This window comes from Lucilia sericata, unplaced genomic scaffold (assembly GCF_015586225.1).
Source record: "Lucilia sericata isolate MDLA Ls3-8-SP2 unplaced genomic scaffold, ASM1558622v1 Contig001898F_arrow, whole genome shotgun sequence".
In the NCBI taxonomy this organism is placed as follows: domain Eukaryota; kingdom Metazoa; phylum Arthropoda; class Insecta; order Diptera; family Calliphoridae; genus Lucilia; species Lucilia sericata.
Genome location: NW_023995781.1, coordinates 7,842 through 25,000, shown reverse-complemented (window position 1 = coordinate 25,000; position 17,159 = coordinate 7,842). Strand labels below are relative to the sequence as shown.

The 17,159-nt window shown below is 32.5% G+C and overlaps 1 protein-coding gene across 1 annotated transcript in view; it reads right to left on the bottom strand.

The window, feature by feature from the left end:
• Window positions 1-16,846, bottom strand: part of LOC119612986 (MAP kinase-activating death domain protein-like) — a 38,160-nt gene extending 21,314 nt beyond the window's left edge. The window contains 18 exon segments of the mRNA XM_037968902.1: window positions 737-780; window positions 783-993; window positions 1,275-1,391; window positions 4,027-4,509; window positions 4,569-4,948; window positions 5,016-5,367; window positions 8,460-8,510; window positions 8,732-8,932; window positions 8,999-9,895; window positions 9,956-10,139; window positions 10,208-10,302; window positions 12,363-12,395; window positions 12,982-13,108; window positions 13,168-13,529; window positions 13,594-14,092; window positions 14,266-14,630; window positions 16,427-16,694; window positions 16,827-16,846. Coding sequence (XP_037824830.1) covers window positions 737-780; window positions 783-993; window positions 1,275-1,391; window positions 4,027-4,509; window positions 4,569-4,948; window positions 5,016-5,367; window positions 8,460-8,510; window positions 8,732-8,932; window positions 8,999-9,895; window positions 9,956-10,139; window positions 10,208-10,302; window positions 12,363-12,395; window positions 12,982-13,108; window positions 13,168-13,529; window positions 13,594-14,092; window positions 14,266-14,630; window positions 16,427-16,549 — 4,524 coding nt within the window. The 5' untranslated portion in view covers window positions 16,550-16,694; window positions 16,827-16,846.
• Window positions 16,847-17,159: the final 313 nt, after the last annotated feature.

Genomic DNA, 17,159 nt, shown 5'->3' with positions numbered 1-17,159 from the left:
ATAGATAGATAGATAGATAGATAGATAGATAGATAGATAGATAGATAGATAGATAGATAGATAGATAGATAGATAGATAGATAGATAGATAGATAGATAGATAGATAGATAGATAGATAGATAGATAGATAGATAGATAGATAGATAGATAGATAGATAGATAGATAGATAGATAGATAGATAGATAGATAGATAGATAGATAGATAGATAGATAGATAGATAGATAGATAGATAGATAGATAGATAGATAGATAGATAGATAGATAGATAGATAGATAGATAGATAGATAGATAGATGATAGATAGATAGATAGATAGATAGATAGATAGATAGATAGAATAGATAGATAGATAGATAGATAGATAGATAGATAGATAGATAGATAGATAGATAGATAGATAGATAGATAGATAGATAGATAGATATATAGATAGATAGTTAATTAAATACTCCGTCCTCCATACAGACCTCCATCGAGGTCTTGAGTCTTAAAAGCTTCAATAAAACTTTATTTTAAAAGCTTTAACCTTTGAGAGTAAGAGCTTGATTTAGCATTATGAAACCTTATCTTAATAGTTTTGTACCGTAGAAAAGAAAAGTCATAAAAGCTTTTATTTTAAATGCTTCATTCAGTTTAACAATGTTTAAGATTAGAAACTTTCTATCAACATTTAAACTTCCTTAAATCACAAATAAACTTAATATATATATTAGAAAAACATCTAATCAACTACCTGATCCATACCAATCATATCACGCTCCTGACTCACAGCATCCAAAAGGCATCTTCCCAAAATTGCATTTGATTCCAAAGATTTGAGCGATCCTTACCCAATAAACCCTCGAACAAATAAACACGAGGACTATCGGGCGACGGTGATGAAGAGGTATTTATTAAATGACCACCCGTATAGCGAAAACCAGCGCTAAGAGTAGATTTACCAGACCACATATTGGCTGAACTGCGTTTAGAATCTTTGGAGGTTGTTGTCTAAAATTATGGATCAATTAAAGAAATTATAGAATCGAACCAATAACAAAATGATTTAAATAATTCAAATTTAAAGCGGGGGAAACATGTTTGTTTTAAACAACAAGGTCGATATTAGAAAAAGAAAACACTCAACATTTCCTTAAACAAATGTATAACAAAATACATTTAAGTTTTTTTAGGTGGGTTGGTGGTTTTTATCACGGAATGTTATGAAATGAATTCCTGTCTTTTTTTTGCGAACAAATACTTCTGTTTTTTTCTTTAAGAATTTTACTTACATTTTCGTATTCAGTATCGGAAACAGTAGAACGACAACTGGATGGCATACGTACATTCAAACTACCAACGGGCAGTAGATCACTAACAACCGATAGTGCACCGGTAGAACCAGCAGCCTACGAATTTAATTAGTAGTATGTAGTAGTAGTAGTAGTAGAAATAGTAGTAGCAAAGTACAATAGTAGTATAAATGCAATACAACAATATTTTTCTATACTTTTTTAGATTTTTTGTTTAAGATAATTTATGTTTTTTTTAATAAGAACACGTATTACAACATGTATATTTTTATTTAATTTAGTTAAATTATTAAGCATTTTTTTTTAATTTACTACTTTAAGTTTTAGGCATGTTATTTTTATTAAATATTTATTTAATTTTTTTTTTTTATTTTTAAAACAAGCTGCTGACATTTAATTAAAATGCATTATATATTTATGATGAATAGGATTTATTTATATACAACAATTTGAATGACTTGTTGGGATACTTTGGATAAATGGGATATTTTTTGACTAAAATGTACGTTTTTATGAAAACAGCTAATAAATAGTTTTATTATTTAAATCAATATGAATGATGACTAAAATATTTCAACTCAACTTTTAATACGTTAAACTCAATTCAAAATATGTAGTCTAAAAGGGCTGGGGTGACAGTAGGACAACAACAATAACATCGATAATGGTATACAGTGGAGTTAATGAGGGAAAGTTGAAGACAAATGCCTTTTCTATAAGTAGAGAAGCAAATTATACGAATATAGAGCGAATAGGACCCAAATAGTTTGAAATTTTCCTTATAGTAATTTATCACAGTCAAAGGACTAGAACTCTTAAATATCCAACGTTTTCCTCAGTGTTATTCGAGACTTCATTTTAGGCTTTACGTGGTTTCGTCATCTATCTCTCGCACCACAGTTCCGAAGCGAATAATTGTACAAAAAATCGATTGCCCGCTCAGCTGGGTACGTGGTGCGCCAACCTTTCTACACCGTTCATTAAAAAGTCCGTAATCATGGTATAATTGTTAATTTCAAACTCGTGTCTCCATTTGCGATTCTACTTTTGATTTCTCTCGATTGGATCGGGAATTATAAAACATATGGTTGTGTAACGGTTTAAGATTATTCGTATAGTTTCGCTTAGGTGCACAAAACATCGATTATTTCATGTGATGTGTGACGTGGTGTGGCATCCTTCTGAAATCGAATATTCTCAAAGGTTATATATTTGATTTCCTTAAAAAGTCCAATATCATATCTCAATGGTTTATTTCAAACTCACCGGCCCATACAGTTCTCAACAAAAGCTTAAATTTCTGTCATATAAAGCGAAACAAAAAAATCCTAAGGACCCATAATCGATGAAATTTAAGACGTTGTGATCATTCTGCTATACTGTGGGAGGTTTGCCATATATGTCGTCGGTAGTCACCCATTTGGTGTTTAAATGCGCCCAAAATTCAATTTTGATTGCTCCCACTATACCCTGAACACTCCATGAAGGTTCTGTTAGCCTTTAAACACAACTCTGTTACTGGTAATGGCTTGTGTCTCGGATAATAAATTCGAAAATTGACTTCACAAAGAACTTGTATACTACCCGATTTCTGGTGGACACAGACATAAGAAGGAGATCTAAAAGTCTTAAAGATCTGATGATCCCTTAATGAAATAGCAAAGTGGTTGAATTTATGTACTGCTGGATACTAGGCGGACGAGCAATTAGAGGGCATAGACCTATTTATCGGAATAACATGGCAAAACACTATATGGCCGATAGAAGTCATTTGAATCATCATAGGGGTCATATGGCAGTTGACGATTTCTTGCTTCGAGCTTTAACAAAGAACCTTAAGATGTTTTCATTAAGATCGAAATTTTTTGGATGGAGAGGTTATTCAACCATTCTGTTCTTATGCGGTTCTAAGTTTGAAACGCTAGTTGACTATCGTTTGCGGAATTTCACGGATTTATTATAGACGAACGAAGAATAAATGATACTAATGATTACTTTGGCTAGATATTAACTTTCTAGTTAGCAAAAAAGGGATTTTAGTTGTAGTAGCCGATGTAAGTAATATATAATTACGAAGAGACTCTTATTGATATTATGTTATCGGTTTAAGTATCTATTCCCTAATCGTTCTGACTTTAATATATGTCCTGCAAATCGAAAATAGGGATCAACTAAGGTGACTAGTATATACAATAAGAATGTCTTTCGGGTTATGGTTATCAATTGAGGTCGTTCGATCTGTTAATTGACAAATAGACTCTTGATATTATGTTACCAGTTTTAGTTATGATTTTCGAATCGTTCGGTCTACAGTCCTACATATTTAATATCTCGTAGGGTTATTCGATGAAGTATATATGATCCTGAAACCAAGCCATTTTCAAGACTTCGTCTGATCCAAAAATAATAGTATTTCGAGTAATTTATACACTGATGGTCACATTATTGATACATATATAACTCTTCAAAGTTTATATCGATACATTTAAAAGTTGTGCATATCGAAACAGTAAAGGTTATCATATATTTATCACTTTTTATATATACATATATTTTATCTGCTGCAGAAGTTTTCAACTTTTCTCGCATTTAACTCCACTGTATTTTATATGTTTACTATATATTAATATTATATACATTTAGATAATTACTTCAATGATACACTGGGATATAAGCATTTTAAGATATTCTGAAAAATATACACAAATAAAGACATAATTTCAATACTTACATCTGAGTCAAATGAAGTCAATTTACTCAACAAAGCCGATCGCTTCTGAGCCAACATATCCTTAAACATTTCTGTGGTAGATTGGCCATCTTGACTATCGGCTGTGGATAGACGTCTAGAGGGACCAGTATTGCCAGCAACTTGTGTTGGTCCCGATCTATCGGTATGAGTAGAACTTTTACGAGATTCTTGCGGTGAAGCCCATTCACTGCCCAGACCGGAGTGTGAACCATTAGGACTAGAGGGGGAGCGTAAATTTTCCCTACTACCCATAGGACTGGTGGCATGGCTAGAGAGTAAACTAGAAGACATATCACTAGCATCATTGAGTTCTTTACTCCAGTAATGGGTATGAGCAATTTCCATCATTTGAAAAACGGAGGCTGTGCCACCCAAACCAAAATTAGAGAAAGTAACCTCCAGGCCGGAAGTAATGGCCTGTAGACATTTCAGCATACCCTTCCATACCGGTTTGGTGACACACTTTATGTAAGAGAAACAAATAAATGAAGGAATTTTTTCTTTTATTTTGGGATACCTACCATATCATCTATATGATCATCTGGGGCTATTTTCTTATCCAAAGTTTTATTTAATTTACTTAAGACCAAAGTGCGATAGGATTCATCTTCCATTAGTTTCTTAAAACGATTCATTTTCAACCAGCCTATACCTTCACCGGCCAATACCTGATTTGTCATGTCTTTTAGAAAGGCCTGATTTTCAGCATTACTATGTGATCTTTCCTGATTTTGTTGTCTTGTTATTTCTTCTTGGGTTTTATGCGGTCCAGCATGTTTTATTAAAGGTGTTCTTTCTACTAAACCTTTACGTCCTGGGAAGGGATCGAAACCCAAACCTGACTTTGATTTAGGACCCATAGTTTGTTGTGCTGAGACTTGGGGTTGTTTTTGTTGGTTTTCTATAAGATCAAACGAAAATATATATAAGGCATGTATATATAAATTGATCCCTTGTTAATAACTTACTCTTTCCAAACATTCCCGAAAACATGGTGGAAGTTGAGGAGGCCAAACCATTGAAATCACTGCCTATATTAGAAAAGAAATTTCCCGAACCCGTTCCACTGTTTTGTAATTGTTTCTGTGTAGCCAATTGATTGCCTGCTCCTGGACTTGGTGGTTCTGCTTTTTCATCTACTTTGATAAGACCCTTTTTAGTGGCTTCTTCCTTGGCTTTTTTCGTTATATCTCCCAAGGTTGATTTACCCACATAACTTAAATCCTCAAAGGTATTCTTACTAACTCCAGCCGCCTGCTTAGAGACTTCTAAAGCCTGCTTGGATGCTTCCCCGGCTGCTTTCTTAGCATGCAATGTAAGCTGCGAGACGTTTTGAGATTTTAGTTTTTTTAAACATTTTGTATATAATTGCGGTTCTAAATTGATTGGGATATTGTAACGCTAACTACTCAGTACAAAGTGCTTAAAGAATAAAAAATAGTGAATTAACAAAATAAAAATTTTAATTTTCTTAAAGGGTCTGTTAAGATATCAATATATGGATGATCGCAACATGATCGATATGGGATTATAATGGCAAATCATATACATACATAAATGTAATGGAAAAGTCATGTGATTTTTATATTTCAATGGAAACAATGTTCAGTTACAATATGATCGATCATCCATAGAGAAAATGTATTATCAGTGGCAACCGATCGTTGTCGATCGATCGCCTATTGCAAAGAGATTTTTGCTACAGTTTTATTTTCGTCACAACTTTTTGAGAACCGATCGTTAACGATCTTATAATAAAGGGATTAATTTTTAAATCATTTGATCTTTAAGCGATTAATGAATTTGATCTGTAATCTCTTTGATATCTTAACAGGACTCTTAATGTTTAAACAGGGAAGGTAAGAGGAAAGTGTAATTTTGTGTCGAATACTTTTTTGGATAGTGTATAAAGGTGTAAATGAGATTTATCAAAAAATAACATTAAAATTAACAATAATTTTGTTTTCTAATTAAATTTCTAATTTTATAAATGCTTCAACATCTAAGATGTTAGAATATCTAACAAATCCAAATATCAGTGAAACTTCTTAGTGATCTTCCTTAGTAAAGTCGCCCTCCTATCTATGAACATGAAGTTAGTGATAAATACTACATCTTAAATGTATCTCTAAGAAACCATTTATTTGAACCTAAACTATTTATGAGAGATCGTAGATGAATTCTTCTAACTATTGCATATCTTTTAAGTAAATTTCGTTAACCTTTTCAGAAGAATCTTCCTCGCTGGAGTCAGTTTCAACCTTAAATTAAAAACACAATTCAAACATAAAATTTTTGAAAAATTAATCAGAGATATGAATGCATAGAAGACATTATTGATAAAAATTCGATCACAAATTTTTTAAATTTTCTTATTTGAGGAGTTCCCCTGCAAAAATTGAGACTACTCCGCAAACGCGTACTCCTAAAGGACTAGAACTGGTCCAAAACTAATCTACAGATATGGAAAAAGTATACTCCATTTAACATTGTGATGTCCTAGGTGAGGATCACGTAATCCATCAATACATTACATTGGAGTAATCCCAAAACTAGTCCCTTGCTGAAATTATGGGAATACATGATCCGCAATATGTAGGCTATGGACCACTTTGTTTTCAAAAATAATAAACATGATCCATGCTTGCATACGTAGGACTACTATATGGATCATGTACTCCAATAATGTTTACAGACGTGTAGTTTTTGGATTACCTAAATGGACTATGTACTCCAATAATTTTTGCAGGGTTCTGGAGGTTCTTTAGTCGATTTTGAGTTTCTCATAAGATTACAGACTTTATTTTAGATGATTTTAGGTATTTCATATTAAAATTGTATGTTGATGGGGAAAACTACGTGATCATGTTGTTAAGGATCTACTGCCGATTTTAGGATTTAATGAAAAATAGAAGTGATCAAAGATTTTGTTTAGGATATACAGCAGTTTTTAGGTCTTCCATACAATATTTGAATTATGATGAGAAACTAAAGTGATCGCAGATTTTATTACCGATCTACAGCCGATTTTTGGGTTTATTTAAATTGAGGTGATCATACACTTTATTAAGGATCTACAGTCGATTTTAGGTATTTCTTACAAAAATTTAAGTTGAATGATCAAAGATTTTCTTAAGGATCTACGGCTGATTTTAAGTATTTCATGATTTATAAGGAGTGAAGTGATCACATATTTTATTAACGATCTACAGCCGATTTTAGGTTTATTATAAAATAATTGAATTTAGATGATAAATTGAAGTGATCACAAACTTTATTAAGGATCCAAAGCCGATTTTGGGTATTTCATACAAACATTTAAGTTAAAGTGATCACAGATTTCGTTAAGTATTTTTGGTATTTCATACATGAATTTAATTATGATGAGAAACTAAAGTGATCGCAGATTTTATTAACGATCTACAGCCGATTTTAGGTTTATCGTACAATAATTGAATTGTAATGAAAAATTGAAGTGATCACAGATTTTATTAAGGATCTACAGCCAATTATAAGATTTCCATACAAAAATTTTATTTTGATGTGTAATTGAAATGATCACTGACATTATTAGGGATCAACTGCTGATTTAGATATTTTATAAAAACATTTTGTTTTGAAAATTAAAGTGATCATCGATTTTTTTGTTTACGTATTTTATGGAAAATTTAAGAGATCACAGATTTTAATAAGGATCATTTAAGTTAAAGTGATCACAGATTTCGTTAAGTATTTTTGGTATTTCATACATGAATTTAATTATGATGAGAAACTAAAGTGATCGCAGATTTTATTAACGATCTACAGCCGATTTTAGGTTTATCGTACAATAATTGAATTGTAATGAAAAATTGAAGTGATCACAGATTTTATTAAGGATCTACAGCCAATTATAAGATTTCCATACAAAAATTTTATTTTGATGTGTAATTGAAATGATCACTGACATTATTAGGGATCAACTGCTGATTTTAGGTATTTTATAAAAACATTTTGTTTTGAAAATTAAAGTGATCATCGATTTTTTTGTTTACGTATTTTATGGAAGATTTAAGAGATCACAGATTTTAATAAGGATCTTCAGCCGATTTAAGATCAGTATCATATAATTTAATTTAAAGGCTCCATTTTTCATAAATACTCAATTCTTTAAAAGAGATCTTGCTACATTTAATGGAGCATTGTTTAATTTTACCAAAAAAAAAAAAAACGAACATAAATTTAAAGTGTTAAATTTTGCTTGAACCAATTGTTTATTTTTTTAATAAATATAAAAACTACTAAAAGTGTTTTAAATAGCAACTAAAATATATAATTTGTTAAGAAACCCCGTTGGATTATAGTTTATTAAATACATATATATTCAGGGTATTAACAGTAGTTCAGCAAAGATTGGCAACACTATTACAAACCTTTTCGAATGTATGACGCATTTTGTCATCAATATCTTCATCCAAAGATTGCTAAAATATTTATTGATTTGTTTGATTTTAAACATAGTTTTCTTTTAAAGTATTTAAGTTTACAGTGTAATAAGTGTTTTTGTTTAAAAAGAGGGGTTTTTTCATAATGTTTTAAAGAAAATATTTAAATTAAATTTTTAAGATCAAACTTAAAAAAACATCAACACAACATTTATTTAGTTGACATTATTTTTTTTTGGAGAAAGTGGGGAAACACTTACCTTGTCCATGTGAGCCAATATGCCCTCCTGGCTACTTTGTCGGGTAGTTTCTCTTACTAAATCCTTGGCATGTGAAGCAATATTTTCAAATAGTGAGGACTGTGAGGATTGACGTCCTGGGCTGCTGGAACTGGAACCAGAGCTACCAGTACGAGCCAAGATATTAGTGACACTGGGCTGTTTAACGGGCGTAATGGGAGGCTAAATTTGTGAGAAAAGTTATATGACAGCAAGAGTTTAGAAGTGAATTCTGTTTCAAAAACTTACCGGTATTTTCTTTTCCGTTACATGCCGATTTTCTTGATCTCTCGGCGTCCTCTGATGACCTTGAGGTGCGGTAATTGTTATATTAGAATTAGTTTCCGATTCCTGTTCCAAACTGGCCGCCTTAATGGTGGCATCTAGTCTTTGAGCCACTGGTGCAGCCAACTCAAATGGTTTGGCGGGAAAATCAAATTCCGAATCACGATTAAAACTAGGCGAGGACAAGTCGGAACGACTAGATGAGGCTGATGACATGGGCGACTCTGGACGATCATCTTCATCCTCTTTGGAAGACATTTGTTCCACCATACCCTCGGGATATTGTAGCTTACTAGGAGGATGATACACCAATGCTGGATCTAAATTAGAAGACAATGTCTGAGGAACATTATGAGGACGATTGTGTGAGCCAAAAACATCATGTAAACTAGGCGAAAGATCAGATGAAACCATTTCCGAAACAAAATCACTCAAAGAGGAATAAGAAGAACTCGAACTATCGGCCCCCTCGGAATCAGAACCACTCTCATCGGTGGCAGCACATTCCAATTGTTTGAGTGAACGTAAAGCACCATTTAAGGAACTGCCATCATCCCAAACGGAAAAACGTATAGGTGTTAAACCATGAGCAAACCATTTGGGTTTATCGCCAACTTGTAAAGGATCCATAACACCAGTTTGTACTCTAAGAAAGGCTACATTTGTGGGTGTCAGAGACCATTCAGCTAAAAATTCTACAGCCTGAGTCTTGGCAAACTGATTGAGGAACGATGAAGCGCGAGGTCGTGAGCGTAAAAAGCTATTAATTTGAAAGGCCACCACAGGACGAGGATATAAGCGTAGCGTACGAGTGTGTTCAGCAAAGTTGGCCAAAGTATTTTGGGAGTTAAAGAAACGCACCTGAACAAAAAGGGCAAATAAATGTAATAGTTTATTTTTAAAACAAACTCTAAAACTTACCATGGCTACTCTGGTGGCCACATCTACCGAATCGACATCGGTGCCATATATAAAAGGATTTAAGGCCGGTGAATTCATGGGACTGGGCTGTCGTGACATGGCTCCCTGAGTAGACACCGAATTTCTTTGACTAGTATAAGCCGATTGAGAGGGTGACTGTAAGGGTAATCTGGCCTGTGAGACCCTATATAAAAAAGATAATAATTTTAATTTGAGATTTATAAAGTTTTCTTTCAAATCCCTTTAACTTACCCCAATAAAGTGGGCTCTGTTAAACTATCCCTTACCGAGGGCATTAGTTGTTGTGTTGATATTGCTTGATTTGAAGCAGTCATGGAACTTAAAGCCTATTTGATTTGAAAATATTAAACATTAATTGGGAAATTTTTGAATAATTTTCTTAAACTGAAAACTTTTGTTAGAGGTTTGGTATTTTGTAACCAATTGTTATTTCTTTACATATATAGAATGTGGGAAGTAGTATGATTTTTTTTGAAAGGATTTTACAAATGTACAACATGTAGTGATAACAGTCGTCATGTATGATTTATGCTTTTTTAGTTATGATCTATATTTTTCTTAATATTTTGATTATGAATTTGATATTTGATGACTGTTATTAGTACAATTGTGGTGCTTTGGAACTTAAATTGTAAAAAAGCTTTGGAAATTAAAAATCATAAAAAGCTTAAGAAATAAAAATTCATGCAATAATTAGTAAAACTTTGTGTATATTTTTCTAAGGTAGAGAGAGAGAGAGGGTTGTTTCCAAGAAACACTTAAAGAAAGATCCTCACTCTGACTAACTTATGCAAGGCTTATTTATCATTCAAATCATATCATGTATGATCTCAAGGTTTCGCCTCTCAGGAATCACAATGGTTTACGAGATTTCCGAAATTTTGGGTGGGACTGTTTTTGGAGTATTATATTCTAATCAATTATAGGTGTCTCTATTCCTTTACAATGATTATTATAAAAGGAATAATCAAAAAAGAGGTCGAAATAATTTCTCTGCCATTTGACCTTCTGAATAAATGCGATCTTAAATTTACCGGGAAAAAGTGGAATTTTTAATCAACTTTAACTAGTTTATTATACCCTCTACCAACTCTACAAATTATATTGTATGTATTTTCCGGGTCCTTAGGAAATTCTTAGTCGATTTATCTATGAAAGCAACAGAAATGAATGAAATTTATCAAAAAAATTCAGTATTGTTCTCAGCGGATTGGTATTAAAAATCACTCAAATCGGTCCACTACGTAAAAGTAATGAGTAATAATTTCAGAGAACCCCGAAAAATTAGATATTTTTAACTCCATATTCCAATAGTGTTTTCAGAAACTAGAGCTGATAATTACAAAAAATAGGTTAAAATTTCCTACAGTCCCCATACAACTATAAATATTACCGGCAAATTAGATTTATCGTCAATTACATCAAAATTGTATTCATATAAATCTAACATCAACAGAAAGCATATCACCAATCTAGATCTGAATCGGTCCATTATATTTCGTAGCTCCTATAAAAGGTCCACTTCTGAAAATTATTTAAAAGCTCAAAATTACATAATTGAGATGATATTTGTCAAAAAACAAATCGTTTCAGGAATTTTTTCAGATTGCTGTATTATTGATCGTAGCTCCCATATAAGGTCCTCTTCCGAAAGTATGTGAAACACACATAATTCATTAATAACTAAAAGTATCGATATTAAATTCACCATTAACAAGGTTTTGCATATTTATGTATAAATCATTTAGGATATTTTTCCGGATTAGTCTATTATTGATCAAGGTCCATTTCCGAAAATCACTTAAAAACACACATTTCATTAATTAATAACGATTAATTAATATACATATTATGATAACAGTATATAATTTGGCAGTCCAAAGTTTTCCCTGATTTGCTCATAACTGATCATTGATCTCATTAAAGGGATCTTCTATAACTGGGACTGTTGTCCGTATGTGAGCGTTTCTGTTGAAGACACAAAAAGGCCTAAAGAGTGGGCTGAAATTTCACACACATTTTCTTTTGATTTAGGGTATTTAATATTGAAAATTGAACCGAACAACATTATACAATCTATTAAGCGAGAATAATGTAATTTGTTCGTTTGGATCTTAGGAACATAGTTTAAATCTTTTAAAAGTGATCGTAGATTAAGGACCTTTCCTCTGCGATTTTTAAAGTATTAGGTTAGTAAAATTAAATTTTAAACATAAATAATTAAGCTGCTACAAATAATTTTAAATAATTAAGCTAATTAACATAAACTTTTTAAATATATTTATATATAAAACTTAAAAAACATGCCAACTAAACTTTTAAACATTTAGATATGAGGGCAAAAAAGTTAAATGAAAACTAGAAAGAAAATCAAATAAATATTTACACCAAGTCCAGCTTCATCCATAAGTTGCATAGCCTGTGTTTTTAGATATTTTTTTTATTATAAGATGAACGAAAGTATTTCATTGATTTGAATATATTTTTTGTTTAAAATGATGACAATGTAGTTGTTGTTAGTTATCGTTAAAAAGTAGAAAGAGAGAGCATGATATTTAATAAATAATTTGAAAGAAAATAAAGCAATAAGAAGTTTTAGAAGAGGTAAAATAACCAAAAATAATTGGTAAATTATATTTAACATAATTCAAGTGCTTTTATAAAAAAATACTGTACAAAATATTAAAACTCCTGAGAGTTATTAATGAATTTTTCGAAACAATAATGACAATGAGAAAATGAATGTTTATATTCGTATAACTAAGTATAGAGAGAGAAAGTTTTAGATGTAACACTGAAAGCTTTTTGTTGTCGAGAGAGTTAGAGAAAACATTTATGTTTGAAATTTACAATTTAAGTGTAAGTTTTCTTAACAATTATTTTTTTAATCGAATTAAATTTGGAAAAAATTTTTAATTAAAAAGAAAAGCTTTAGCCAATATTTCTTTAAAAAATATATATTTTTAAAATCTATTTCAAAATACAAAAGTTTTGCGTTCACATACCTGTTTCAAATGATTTTTCAAAACTGTGCCTTCTGGTTCGGGAAGCGGAGGTATTTCATCATAGCCGCCAGTAGGAGGAGTTAGTTTTGTAGAATCCAAATCCACCACCCAAATATCATCGGGCAAGCTGTAGATATTTAAATGTTAATAGGAAATATTTATTTCTATAGTTTATGGAATACCAACCGGAAATTCTTTTTATACATTAAAAATGTGGCCGGTACACCAATAACAAACGGTGTGGGAGCCAACAGCAATTGTTCAGCACAACTCAAACATGTGGGCAGTAGCGGTATCACCGGAAACATATATTCCAAAGGATATAACATTGTGACAAACGCCATTACCGACATGGAGAGTGCATTATAGTCACGAGATTGAAACAACACCTTGTTCTCCAACATAATTAAAGTCCAAACCTTTAAGCAGGTCTCTACGCCCAACAACTCCAAAGGCAAATGTAAAGGAAAGTCAACTAAGGAAAATCTAGTATGATCGGGCAAAGCGAACAGTAAAGGTTCATGGACTGTGGGAGATAGTACCTCCACCTAAGAAAAATTATATATAAAATAAAACAAATTTGAATTTTTACAAAAAATTTCCAACACACACCTCAACTCTTGTTGAACCCGGCACTGGTACCGGTGTGGATAACAATCTCAATATCCAGGTTTCAATTTCTTTAACATCATGTAGCACTATAGAAGAAGTCGCCTCACTAGCATGACCCGTTAATACGGTCCACACATTATCTCGATTATTTTTCTGTGATGCCCCCACCCTCTTGGGTGAGGAGGATTCATTACAGGCATCTATTAACTTCTTCAATATAAATAAACATTCACGAAATGTGGTGAAGAAAGGATGATGTGATATTATGCACAATGAAGTCAATGATTGATTTCTTAATTTTGTACGTTTCCTAGAGGCCCGCGGTGAGGGTGAATGACTGCCACCCGATTCGGAATCAGCTGAAGGTGCCATTAGACCCAATTTCGGCACCTGTTGCATATTGTGACCATGATGTGATACATGATGTTGGGTATCGGAATCTCTACGAGAAGTCATTTCACGATCAGAATCACTTGGTGCGACGTTACTTCTGTAGTCGCTAGAAGAAGTTAGAAGGCCGTAACTATTAAGAGAATTATATCAATTGTACTTTAAAGGCATTTTAGCGTAACCCAAAAATTATCTAAATACTACGACTACAACTCAAAATTTAAAAAGAAAAACTCAAAATTAAGCTTAAGCATTTTGTTTTTAATCTTAATCTCTACTTGCCTACTAAATGCCGAATCTGAACTTCGCTCCATACTTTTTCGCCATGATTCTCGGCGAAATGCCGAACTTCTACGACCCCGTGTACTTTGGGCTGTCGCTGGTGTGTTGTGAGTTTGGGCTTTCTCCACATTGGGCGTATGTTTCTCTACGGGTCTATAGAAATTAACACATATACCGTATCGCGTCTTTCCGGAATCTTTATCGGTTAAGGCGAATACAAATGATGTCATATCTCGAATGGCTGAGCCAGTTCTTCGAGGACCAACACTGGTACAACCTTCGGGTTGACAAAAATATACCATATCGAGAGGTAAGGGAAAATCGGCATGATCCGAGGGTGGATAACGTCTTAAAAGTTCGGGGATCTAGAAAAGAGATAGAATTTGATGTGAGATATTTTTGAAATATTTTAAGTTAAATAAAAAGTTATTGTTTAGTTCTAGTTCAGTTCTAGTTCAGTCCTAGTTCAGTTCTAGTTCAGTTCTAGTTCAGTTCTAGTTCAGTTTTAGTTCCGTTCTAGTTCAGTTTTAGTTCAGTTCTAGTTCAGTTCTAGTTCAGTTCTAGTTCAGTTCTAGTTCAGTTCTAGTTCAGTTCTAGTTCAGTTCTAGTTCAGTTCTAGTTCAGTTCTAGTTCAGTTCTAGTTCAAGTTCTAGTTCAGTTCTAGTTTCAGTTCTAGTTCAGTTCTAGTTCTAGTTCAGTTCTAGTTCAGTTCTAGTTCTAGTTCTAGTTCAGTTCTAGTTCAGTTCTAGTTCAGTTCTAGTTTCAGTTCTAGTTCAGTTCTAGTTCAGTTCTAGTTCAGTTCTAGTTCAGTTCTAGTTCAGTTCTTAGCTCAGTTTAGTTCAGTTTTAGTTCAGTTTTAGTTCAGTTTTAGTTCAGTTTAGTTCTAGGTCAGTCCTAGTTCAGTCTAGTTCAGTTCTAGTTCAGTTCTAGTTCAGTTCTAGTTCAGTTCTAGTTCAGTTCTAGTTCAGTTCTAGTTTCAGTTCTAGTTCAGTTCTAGTTCAGTTCTAGTCAGTTCTAGTTCAGTTCTAGTTCAGTTCTAGTTCAGTTCTAGTTCAGTTCTAGTTCAGTTTAGTTCAGTTCTAGTTCAGTTCTAGTTCAGTTCTAGTTCAGTTCTAGTTTCAGTTCTAGTTCAGTTCTAGTTCAGTTCTAGTTCAGTTCTAGTTCAGTTCTAGTTCAGTTCTAGTTCAGTTCTAGTTCAGTTCTAGTTCAGTTCTAGTTCAGTTCTAGTTCAGTTCTAGTTCAGTTCTAGTTCAGTTCTAGTTCAGTTTCTAGTTCAGTTCTAGTTCAGTTTTAGTTCAGTTCTAGTTCAGTTCTAGTTCAGTTCTAGTTCAGTTCTAGTTCAGTTCTAGTTCAGTTCTAGTTCAGTTCTAGTTCCATTCTAGTTCAGTTCTAGTTCAGTTCTAGTTCAGTTCTAGTTCAGTTCTAGTTCAGTTCTAGTTCCGTTCAGTTCTAGTTCAGTTCTAGTTCTAGTTCAGTTCTAGTTCAGTTCTAGTTCTAGTTCAGTTCTAGTTCAGTTCTAGTTCAGTTCTAGTTCAGTTCTAGTTCAGTTCTAGTTCAGTTCTAGTTCAGTTCTAGTTCAGTTCTAGTTCAGTTCTAGTTCAGTTCTAGTTCAGTTCTAGTTCAGTTCTAGTTCAGTTCTAGTTCAGTTCTAGTTCTAGTTCAGTTCTAGTCAGTTCTAGTTCAGTTTTAGTTCAGTTTTAGTTCAGTTTTAGTTCAGTCCTAGTTCAGTTCTAGTTCAGTTCTAGTTCAGTTCTAGTTCAGTTCTAGTTCAGTTCTAGTTCAGTTCTAGTTCAGTTCTAGTTCAGTTCTAGTTCAGTTCTAGTTCAGTTCTAGTTCAGTTCTAGTTCAGTTCTAGTTCAGTTCTAGTTCAGTTCTAGTTCAGTTCCAGTTTTATATCAATTCTAGTTCAGTTCAAGTTCTAGTTCAGTTCTAGTATAGTTATATTTCAGACCTAATTTCAGGTAACTTATAGTTCAATTAAAAGTGATTTAGTGTCATAACCTTTAAAATGACCTTTAATTTATAAATGGTTTTATATTAAACATATTATTTCAGTGCACCATTGTTGTTCTATTTGTAATCTCTGCAGCCCTCAAAGACTACCAAACGGACATGATTTTTTGTTTCCTTTTTTGTCTACTAAGTAATTTGTAATACTTACTTGTACAGGTGGTGTCTTATTTCCTGGTAATCCCTTGTGTATTGGTGGTGTTGTTCGAGCACCCACAATTGCCAAATAGTCCACTAAACGTGGACACAACGATAGCTTCTGTTGTTCGGCCATAATTGATGATTTTGTTTTGCTTTTTTATAGATTTGTTATCTATTACTTGCTATTGTCTTCTTTTTAAAACAACTTTTGTTTATGTTGAAAATTTCAACATGAATTTTCAATTCATTATTGCCTTTATGTTACAGATGGATTTTTGCTGTAAATAAAGAGAGAAAAAAAATATTGTTACTAAGACAAACGTTGTTGCTAAAAGCTTAATAATGTTAATCTAATTTAGTATTATGAGTTTTTAAATTCAAGACACATGTTTCTCTTTTTCCCATTTTACTTAGACCCAGACACACACTGGGTGTCAAATGTAAGCAACAACTGTATATATCGTATTGAATTTGGCTCCTTAGGGTTTTAATTAAATGATTATTATTCACTTAAAGAAACATGTAACGAAATACAACACAAAGTAATATGTTGCTTTTTTCCCATTCTAACCGCTTTTAGTTTACAAACAGTGCACAGTGGTTTTCGATTATAGTTTGGGATTAATATTAAAATTGATTTCGAATTAATTGAAATTAAAATAATGGAAAATGGATGGGGTACTGTGGTACTTTTGATAATAAGAACAAGAGTCGGAATTACGCTTGTTCTTTAAGAAAAATTC